The sequence below is a fragment of the Limulus polyphemus genome, unplaced genomic scaffold, assembly GCF_000517525.1.
Source record: "Limulus polyphemus unplaced genomic scaffold, Limulus_polyphemus-2.1.2 Scaffold558, whole genome shotgun sequence".
Classification (NCBI taxonomy): domain Eukaryota; kingdom Metazoa; phylum Arthropoda; class Merostomata; order Xiphosura; family Limulidae; genus Limulus; species Limulus polyphemus.
The window spans coordinates 447,141-458,817 of NW_013666168.1; the positions used below are offsets into that span (position 1 = coordinate 447,141).

The 11,677-nt window shown below is 33.1% G+C and overlaps 1 protein-coding gene across 3 annotated transcripts in view; it reads left to right on the top strand.

The window, feature by feature from the left end:
- Positions 1-11,677, top strand: part of LOC106459093 (tyrosine-protein phosphatase non-receptor type 3-like) — a 71,886-nt gene that overhangs the window by 34,743 nt on the left and 25,466 nt on the right. For all 3 annotated transcript variants that reach the window (XR_002610502.1, XM_022385509.1, XM_013918676.2), the window contains one exon: positions 5,555-5,709. Coding sequence is in view for 2 of the 3 variants with exons in the window: in XM_022385509.1 (XP_022241217.1) it covers positions 5,555-5,709 (155 nt within the window). In the remaining variant the exon portion in view is untranslated. The remainder of the gene's footprint in view (positions 1-5,554; positions 5,710-11,677) is intronic.

Below are 11,677 nucleotides of genomic sequence, written 5' to 3' on the forward strand. Positions count from 1 at the left end.
GTCGTTTTGCGTTACTGAAATATATTATAAGTTTAAAAGGATTCAATAAAAAGTGCTTTTCTTGGAATCTAACTTAAATTAAAGAAAGAGAAAGGGGAGATAAAAAAATATAAACGTATTTTCCAGTGTTAATGCTAACAATAAATATCCAACAGCTTTAAGAATGCGTGTTCTTGATTATTGTTTGTTTATTGATAAGCACAAAGCTACACAACGGGCTATCTGTGCTGTGCTCATCACGGGTATCGAAACCCGGTTTTTAGCGTGATAAGCCTTCGGAATTACCGTTGTGCCAAAGGGGGGGGGGGGTATTATGTTGCTTTTGTATGTTAACGAAAAATTATAAAGTTATTTAATACTGATTTTATTGGTTAATTAATTCATTTATACGGAATCATCCATGTGTTCATTTCGTTGATTCATTCTTTGCATTGATTCACTTACATATTTTATATTATTCCCTTTACAAAAAAAAATAACAGCTTTTAACTGAAGCGAATGGATTTAGAAGTGTGCTTATTACGTCTTCTTACACATGGAAAGTCATCTCCCTTACAAAAATGATTTACTACGAACCTGAAAAGTATTTGAATACATGTATATTAATTTCTAGCAATATATTTGTGTGTGTGTCTATATAAATATGTGTGGATGTGTGTTTGTATGTGTGTGATTATTAAGAATTATTGTTATTTGCTTGTCACTAAGTTAAAATTAGAAAAATACACCAATTACTACAGTAAAACAAATTCCTTGGGCTGAACCTTTAAGCTTACTTAAAGATAGTTAAGATCATAGAATATAAGGGACTTAGAGAAGTATGTTATAAAATTACTGAAAAACATTTTTTCTACATAAATAAGTGATGTGTGAATACAAAATACAACATAGAAATGATTAATCCGAACTGATAAAGAGACAGCAAAAAGGCCAATTTTTTTTTCAAGTTAATCTTGTCGTATTAGCTAGTTTATGTGAATATTGGTAGTTTGGATCTGAAATTACTATTGATATTTGATTTTTATTGGCATGTGATCGGATAAACCACCTTGTACAGGTAAACGACCTTTGCATCATTATAAGATATAATATACATTTAACTACAATAACATAAAAAAAGTTCACCAACTAATACACCAGTTGGTAATGTAATAGTCTTAGTACTATAGTTCACCCATTACACGAGTAAAAGGCGGTAAATCAACCAATTCAACCAAATGAACAAGTATAAAAAGGAAGAAGAGGAAAGCCTAAAATATGCAGAAGGCAAAACAATCTACATTTACATATCCTTCCAATCCAAATATAAACGTATCCACTGTCTTACTGTTAATACTTGTGTATCCACAATTCCGTGCATTATTTCTTAATAATATGTATGCATTATTTCGTCCTTAGTAAGCATGTGCCCACTCTTCCAATCTTAATATTTGTATATCCACGTATAACATTTCCATCATTAATAATGTGTACATATTACTACTCAATACTTCACTTTAAAACTTGATATAAGTATATATAGACAAATGCCACACCTTTACGTAAACTTTAAACTTAGCATCGCATTCAATTTCACTTGGAATTGAAAGTTTTTGTTTTACCACTGAGCGTTGTGATATATTAGACTAAGTCAGGCTATTTACCATGATAAACTAATGTGGTTCTAGTACATCCAGCTTTCTGAACCAGAAACGTGGCCAACAAAGCAATGATATAATATACTGATTTAAAAATTATCAGATAAAATAAGCTATTTGCTGAATTCAGTCATTTCGGTATTTTTGAGCTCACGCTAATTTTTTAGACTAATTTTTGTTCCAATGTTTGCTGTAGTTGTATTGAACAAGTATTCCACAAAAGTAACAACTTCTGTTCAGGTGTTACGACAATATCAAATAAATACCTCTTTTGACCTTTAACATTACAAACTCTCACTTATTAAACATAAGAAATGGTGCTATTGTACCCCGCAATGGTGCTATTGTTTCTACAAACGCAGTTCCGCAGGTTGTGATATTCGCAGAAATAGGTTCCTGCGATATTACTGACAGTATTCAAGGATTTACGACTATTTAAGCTTAAGCGTTTTATGCTTAAATGAGTGCTATTAACTTTTATTCCTGCCTTGTTAGTAGAGCAGTATTTGTTTGTTTGTTTCAGTAATTTACAGCAAAGCTACACAAGGATAACTTCGCTAGTCGTACCTATCTTTGATCTGATAGACTAGAAGGAAGGCAGCTAGTCAACAACACCCACCACCAACTTTTGGGCTACTCTTGTGTAATGTGATTTGACCGTCACTCTTATAGCGCACCCACGCCTCCAAAGTACGGAGGGTGTTTTTGCAGCATCTGGGCAGGCTAAGAACTAGGCCACATCCAACTGTAGAACGGTTTATATAAACATTTATTAAAGAATCAAATCATGAAAATGTATATTTTTTACACTGTAATATTTATACGCAGACTTACTTCAATTATCCAATCTTACGATCTCAACAACTCAGTTTATAAACTCATTTATTTTCAGTAAGAATGAAAATAATATTTAAACAATTATATATATAAATGTAAGTACGCACCCTTACTTTTCGTAGAAATACAACTATTATCGAAAAACCTTTTGTCTGATTTTTAAAGTATTACAAATTATTCACATCACTAACAATGTTAAAAAGTCTTTCTACGTGAAATATCATTAGACAAGATATAGTTACGTGCGCCATCAATAAGGATTTCGATGTGATCTCATTATTCTCACTAAGGTAGCAAGCAAGCGTGTATAATAGGAAGGTAATCGCTCCAGTAGCTTCCTCACATTGAAAACCCATTATTAAAGGAAAAACTTGTTAGAAAAATTTGAAATCTAAGTCTGTAAAATGCTATCTCAACTAAAACGATAGATATCAAATGTCACATTTCCTTCGATTAGCATCAGCTAAGACATAACGAATCGCAGTCTAACCTTAGACTAATTATACTTTCTCTCCAAACTTAACATCTTTATTAGATAAAAATAAGAATAAGTTCAGTTATTCCTAAAAGTGAACAACAATTTAATTTTAGAATTACTGATAAAATTCAGACCCAATCGGCTTTTCAAACAAATTCTTGAAAGTATTCATGCACCAAATTGCTTGTGGCTTTACTGGTTACAAGGTCCCTAAGCGTAACACACAAAAAACATTAAACAACAATGCTATGAATACAAAAACTAATCACATTGTTTTCTGCTGGCGTCCCCTTTGGTATTTTGCATAGAAAACAAGGGATTGGATGTTGCTGTTTGAAGTTAAGTACAAAGCTATACAATGGGCTATCTGTGCTCTGCCCACCACAGGTATGGAAACCCGGTTTCTAGCGTTGTAAGTCCGCAGACATTCCGCTGTGCCACGGGGGGGGGGGCAAAGGATTCAATTTGGTCAATTTCTTAACACTGTGTATTATAACAAATCACAAACATAGAATTACTCGATATGATGTAGTTTTTGGACTGTATCTGCAGTGAACTATATAAAAACAAGTTTTTATTTGTATTACCAGGAGAAATAAATTATCACATTGAAAAAAATTTAAGCAAATGGAAATTAGTCTTAGAATAGGACAAATAATATGATGTTAAGTATCTACAAAAAGGTTATTGTTTATAACGATCAAACTACAAAATACTGAGAGTTCAATGTTAAAATGGTTTGTTTGTGCAGTTTTTAAAAATATTTGTGTAGTATTACTCATAATCAATATATTTTTTTATTTGAGATTCTTTGTTTGATTTATTTAATTTAACTCTAAAGTATTTGTGTCTTTGTTTTTGTTTGTTATTAAGCACAAAACTAAAGAATGGGCGATATGTGTTCTTTCGAACGTGGGTATCGAAACTCTAATTTTAGTTTTATAAGTTTTCAGGCTTATCTCTAAACCACCGGAGGGCAACTCTAACGAAAAATATATATACTTTGCACGTATCAGAACAAATATTCGTCAACTAAACTACACAGTCCACTTTATCGAATCAGGTATTTCATTTATTATTCAACGTAATACACAGGGTATTTAAACATTATGGATACACATGTAAACAGCTACCGTTTCTCTATGAATGATAGCTAGATATCAAAAGTGTTGACCGGGCTTATAAAGTGCCTCTAAACTTGATCACATTTTGAATGGGTGTGATTGTTCTCTCTAATATAGCGAAACTTAGAATCGCTGTAGATGTAAAGGACAAGACATTTCGAAGAAAATAATCTTCGTTGTTCTCCATGAAAGTAGAACAACTCGCACAATAGAGTAAACGCAGCAGCGGGATCCAAAACCACACCCCAAACCAATCGGAAACAGCCAACGCCTTCATATGCAAAGCGAAGAGTGAGGCACCAAAAGGAAGAGTCATTGTGCTGTCAACAAGATAATATACAAGGATGCAAAATTTACAAAGGCTCAAGACAAAGACCACAAGGTTTCAGTTTTTCCTCAAAATCTACTGTTTTTTTGCGAGAAAGTTGGCCGAAAGAAAGCTTGAATCACTATAAAGTCCCCCATCTACCAAGTCCCTCTCTCTCTCTGTCCGAACCAAGTCCAATAGAAATGTGTGCCTCTTCCAGCTTAAGCGTGCATTTCGACATCAGCTAGTTTACAGAAAGCTGGACACAAGTAGTAGGGCAACATTGACTTAGCTATTTTCCAAATAAGTCTGATTTCACAGAAAAATGCCACAGGACCATCGTTATGATGCAGAGGAAGCAAATATATAGGACATGATTGCCGGGGAAATATAACCCTCAGTCGGGATATGGCAAACATGATAATCAGTCTCCAAATGTGTAAATTATCTTCCCTAGTGCCACCGTAAATATTTAAATCATATTTACTTGTGTGTAAGAATTAAAAGTTTTAAATACTTGAGTAACAGAAATAAAGCAGGTTTTTTCGTTTCCATGGTAAAGGCGATAACACAGTCTGTTTAGCTTTAGCTTTTCGAGTGTTCTTTCCACTTATGTTAATGTAAAGAAATTATTCGAGAAATTTGCCTTTGTACGTTTAGGTATTTGCCTTTTGTGCTTGTTTTCCTGTTCTTCGCACTGTTGTAACTGACGGGAAAGACCACATTAATTCGGCAGTTAGCATGGACTAATGATTTTTGTAAATGTGTTTATTTTATTACAATGTTCCATTTCTCTGTATTCCGGGAGTGTGCCACACGGGTAAGTGACAATAACGGTATATGAATATTGACGTGTAGCCTGTATTTGTTTTATTTTTGAATCATTATTCATATATAATGAAAGTTGAGTATTTTAATATATTTTTTTAAAGAGAAATATTAATGAAGAAAAAAACTATTGTAAAATCAATCGATCAATCAGTAAGAATTTAGTTATTATTATCATTAACGTTTATTATTGTTAGTTTTACAGGAAACAAATGTCGAAATTTTTAAAATTTTGGAAGTTAAAAAAAAATTCACACAGATAAATATAGTTTTTGGATAAAATCTTTATTATTTTATTACTACAATATGGGGGTAATCTACTCACAGTTTTTTACATTTGTAGTATATGACAGAGAAGAAAGAAAGGACACCCTTATCTCTCAAGTTTCCCAAAAAAAGTACGTTTCTCTTCCCTTACTGCGACGTGATACTTTAAGTGAATCAATAGCGGTAATTAGAGAAAGACTGGAGGACGAATCGCTTATATTGAAGTTTGAGGTATGTTTTCCAGTCATTATTCATATTATACATCAGTCTGTATGCATCTGTAACGATCTGCACTTAGAGTTGTTGTTTATTTTACCCTCATTTCAGAAAACTTCTTTGAACGTTTATTCATTTTTTCGTAAACTAGTTAATAACAACTGATGCTATAATTATTTCGCAATTTTAATATTTGTGCATATTTCTGTTTTAGTTAAACTAGAGGTTTGTGTTTAAGCGGACGCGTTTAGTTACTTAAATCATTGCAGCCTTTTGTTTTGGTTTAGTTCTTCTCTAGGACATAGTTCATGATATGAAACAACACAGTAAACACCCTGTTTTCACCAAACATCAAATAAAGATTGTATAGGCTCATTTGTCTCGTTTGATAGTCACGCAAGTGAAAAAATTAATGTTACACAACATTTGTTTTTTTATTTTGGTATATTTACGTATTATTCTTTAAGTTCATTTCAGATTCTGCATATGTATAGCTTAATATTTCTTTATTGATAACACATCTTATCTCATTTCATAGAACAACGTATATATAGTTAGTAAATTTTGAAAGCGAAGCACGATACAAATACCTTTAGATTCCTATAAACTTATCATTTATTTCCTGGAAACTATTATTGTAATGCATACTACCCTATACGTGAAGTTATGAAAGTATTGTTGTAATATATACTACCTTATACATGAAGCTATGAAAGTATTATTGTAATGTATACTACCCTATACGTGAAGTTATGAAAGTATTGTTGTTATGTATACTACCTTATACATGAAGCTATGAAAGTATTATTGTAATTTATACTACCTTATACGGGAAGTTATGAAAATATTATTGTAATTTATACTACCTTATACGGGAAGTTATGAAAGTATTATTGTAATGTATACTACATTATACCTGAAGTTATGGAAGCATTATTGTAATATATACTACTTTAAACGTGAAGTTATGGAAGTATTATTGTAATGTATACCACCTTATACCTGAAGTTATGGAAGTATTATTGTAATGTATTCTACCTTAAACGTGAAGTTATGGAAGTATTATTGTAATGTATACCACCTTATGGCCCGGCATGGCCAGGTGGTTAGGGCGCTCGACTCGCAATCTGAGGGTCGCGGGTTCCAATCCCCGTCACACCAAACATGCTCGCACTTTCAAAGAGGGAAGGCTGTCAAGTGGGTTGCATCCTTGACGTAAAAAACAGCTTTAGAAACGATGGCAGAGCAAGATCTGCCATCGCCTCAACGGTCCGCAAGGACTACGAGAAAAAAAAATACTACATTATACGTGAAGTTATGAAAGTATTATTGTAATATATACTACTTTAAACGTGAAGTTATGGAAGTATTATTGTAATGTATACCACCTTATACCTGAAGTTATGGAAGTATTATTGTAATGTATAGTACCTTAAACGTGAAGTTATGAAAGTATTATTGTAATGTATACTACCCTATACTATCTTATACGCGGCGTATTTATTTCAGACTGTTACAAATTGTTTACCAATTCACAGTAATTTTGTAATGACAGTGAAGATTTCTTTTTATATTGTGTCAATATTCTCTTCAGCACTTCGTTGACTCTACAGTTCTAGAAATTTCTACAATATAAAATCTATTCAGCGGTAACATAGAGGGTTCAGTATGTTATATTGGAACGATTTTGGAGCCTCTTCACGTCGTTACAGCCCATGTCACCACGTTCAACCATATTCTATTTGTCAACCGCGCATCTTGTTAAGAGATGTGCAGCGTAGTTTTTATTGCAAAGGCCCCGTCATAATACTGTTATAATCAAAGCACACCACATCTTCCTGTGTTTTCTAGTGCCCATTTCAACAGTCCGGTTGCACAGATTCCATAGATGCTGCATCCAGTGACTTGAAAAATATGTCTTCATATAGAATAGCATGAATAACCATTTCATTCTCCAGCTGTTTATTAAGGTATACGACTGTTGAACGAGAGGTATGATTGAAAGACTTACATTGGTGAACCTATACCCTATTGGTCTCGTTTCGAGACAATGACCCTTCTTGTTGTCTTGCATATGCCCACAGTGACGCAGCGGTAAGACTGAAGGCTCATAATGCTAAAAACCAAGTTTCGATACCTGTGGTGAGTACAGCACATATAGCTCAATGTGTTGCTTGTAGTTAACAGTAAATAAACGAACAGTAGCCTTGAACACGTGGATAGCTTCTGCTACTGCCCTTTACATTCGTCGATTATTACCTGTTATATTTTTGCCTACAGTGGTGGAGATATGGCTTCTTGCAATCTACTTTCATGATAATCCTGGTTTCTCAAGATGATCCACATTATTTTTGCCCCACTGACGTATCCCAGTCTTGGAAATTCTAATTCCCTGATCTAAACACATTTTTATATTCTGAGTGTATGAATATTTTGAGTGACAAAAAGCTGTTACATATCATTTTCTATTCTCAGTGGTATCACGATACCTATAAAACGCTAAACGATGCCCAAATGTATTTTTGACACATTCCATTCCACCATGACCTTATATTGGATGTGGTTTCATGTGATTTGCTGATTTTTTTATTCCAAATCGTTTTAACATAACATACTCAAACCTATACCAGACGGTTACAAATGGTTGGCCTATCATCATTATAAATATTTACAAGAACTATCTTTAACTAAAAGTTCTAAAATTATTAAACATTTTATTAATGTACAGAATTGTTTGTATAAAGTCATGGAATGTAAATCAATGGCTACAGGCAAAAGTAATATAAGCTATAACTAGACATTGGTGAAATAAAATAATTCTGGAACAAATGTGTGGCCAAAAAAGTCAGTAGAAACAGTTGTTCTGATCAATAACTCGAAAACCAAACTTGTGTTGTTTTGTTTTAAATTTAATGTCTAGCCATATGTCTGTAATATGCAAGCAATATCAGATGACGTTATATAATTCTTAAAATGTAAAAGAAAAGATATGTTTAGAATTTGTGGTTTTACTTACATGCGTTTGAAACGTGAATAATCAGTTTATGGAGTCTAATTGAATAGAAACGTATACAAGAATTGTACACTAACTGAAATGTTCCGTGAAATATTGAATGCATTTAGTGTTTTGTATCACCATGTTGACTGACTTTTAAATTCAGTATATACTGCAAAATAGACTTGGTCAACTCAGAACTGTCCTTTGTCATATGGTTCTCAATGATCTCAACATACCATATTTGAAAACGTCGTCTGAATATATAGCAACACTTAATTTTGGGTGTTTCAAAATATGTATTCGTTTTGAAACATTATAACATGAGGTATTGAAAATAATAATTAGACTGTAAAGTTAACCTGTGACCAAACACTATCCGGACTGTTGCTATTCGAGTGTATAATGAAATCTTATACATTTCACATGTCTAAGTAGAAATGAATCGATTTTTCATTATGAAAAAATATTCTATGCTGACTGACACAGCCTGAACTTTTGACCAATTGTTGTAAAGTACAATAATTGTACATTATCGTTATAATCTAAATTTATCTAATATGTTGGTTATAGTATAAGAGAATTTCTGATTTGCCATCAAATATATACGTTTGAAAGTGTCATGACTTTAGTTTCGTTTCTTTGTTGTAAAGTGTAATCTGTAAAGATAAATAGCAAATGTGTTATGAAAATAAAAGAATAGATGTGAGAAACCTCTACTATTTTAAATTTGAACAATTTAAGCTAAAACTCTCAATAAAATGTAAAAATATTCCAATGTCTTTTATTTCCGGTGTCAGCTCAGCTGTTTTGAAATCAGTTGGACTAATTGGCCTTAGGCTGAACACGTCACAATAAATGAGAGTGAATTGTGTCCATGGTATCAGTAACTCACAGATATAAACTAAAAGAATGTTTATATGCATCTTGACAAACATTTTGATTAACGTATGGATAAAAGTTCGGTTATATCTGTACTTTAAAACCAAAGAGTTTTATGAATTTTTGTTGTATAGTATGTTTTGTACTGCAAGTGAATGTTCTATAGAAGAATGGTAAGTGTTGCTGTTTTAAATACTTTATATAATTTTCAGGTGTTTGGTTAAACAGTAAATCATTTATCATACTTAATTGTAGCAAAATTGTTAAGTTAATGACCTTCAGATATAAATGGAAAGAACTGCTATATGTTGTTAGTTTCAGTCAGGAAGCTCGCGACAAAGATTTTCTATAATAGTATTCCTTCAAACTTTAGCAATCAACTTATGAAGCTAAACGTGATAAATAAGCGTCCTTTTCAGGACGATTGAATGTTAATTATAGAAATAAAAAATGTCACGAAATTCAAAAAATACGACTAGATATAGAAGCAAAATATACAAATGGTACTTTGCCTAATCAGTACTTTGAATATGTACAAAATCATAAAAACACAATTGGCTTTCTAGCTCAATATTTATAAAAACATTAGGTATGATAAAATCCTGTCATGACAGATAATTGCAAAAGCATGTCAATTAAATTACTGGCTATAATATATACCTCGTTCAAATGTTAGGTAATACATATGATAATACTGACATGTGTAACAGTGTTATGATACTTGTTTGTTAAAATAATGATTATACTTATAACTTTTAGAACCTTATTAAATTTAGACATTGATGACATGTTAAAACACGTGATGAGATCACATACAGAAGTATCCGCATAGTAACATCAACCTTAGTAAGGCCCTCTGCATAAAACCTTAGTAACATCGTCTGGATACAAAACTTTGGGAACGCCGTACGCCTATATTACCTTGATAACGCCATCGCCTATAGTAACAACACCCGCCTATAAACCTTGATAACACCGTCTTCCTATAGTAACAGGCCCTCTGGTATTGAACTATGGCAACAACTCCTATCTAGAATAGTCGCACCCTCTATTTCTCTATTTCCGCTTCGTGGACATCATCACTATCTGGTATATATTATATAACACTTTTGTAACCTTCAGGTTATTATGTAATCCTCAATTGTCCGCATATTGCGCAACAGTTGCTTAACCCCAGGCGACGGTATATTACATAATAGTTATGTAACCCTCGGTGCATATATTAAATAATGGTTATGTAACACTCAGGTATCGGCATAATGCGTAATGGTTATGTAAACTTCAGCCGCCATCCTTTGAACACAGGACAAGCGGGTAACTATTTACAGTAATGTGTTGTCTGTCAGTCAGTCAGTAAATACGTCAAATAAAAGATCCTTAACGTTGCATCTTGTACTGTCGTAACGTCAGTAAAACGTGTGCATGCATAAATCACGAGAAGAATTATGCACTCCGGAGGCCACAACACAGCATGACATACAAACTTCAAAAGCAAGAAATACAAATATTTGTTACTCTTAACTTCGGTTTTACTTACTCTTGAAACAGAACATTTTCGGGAGCCTTGTGTAAGTATATCTAATAAAATACCTGACTTGGAACCCGAGAAAGTTATAATGTAGAAAATGTCTGATATATATCTCTCTCAGTTAATCAGTAGAATAGAGAAGACAGGCCCGCTAAGAACGGAGGTTCTCAGGTTTTGAAGTGCGTTTCCCTTTGAGCTGCAAGTTATATCACAGACAAGACACAACTTCACACAAACAACGAATGTTTAATGACACGTTCACAGTTTGCAATACACACAAATAAGAATAGAATACTCTAAAATATCACAATTAATAATCAGGCAAGTGATCCTGTGTGTGTGTGTGTGTGTGTATGTGCGAATAGCTATACAGTGTATGTAGCTTTTGTTATAAGTTAAACATTTGAAATAAACTTTAAAAGAAAACACCCAGGTTAAGTTAAAATAACATCACTAATTAATAGCCCGGCATGGCCAGGTGGTTAGGGCGCTCGACTCGCAATCAGAGGGACGCGGGTTCGAAACCCACACCCACCAAACATGCTGGCCGTTTCAGCCGACGGGGCGTAACAATGAGG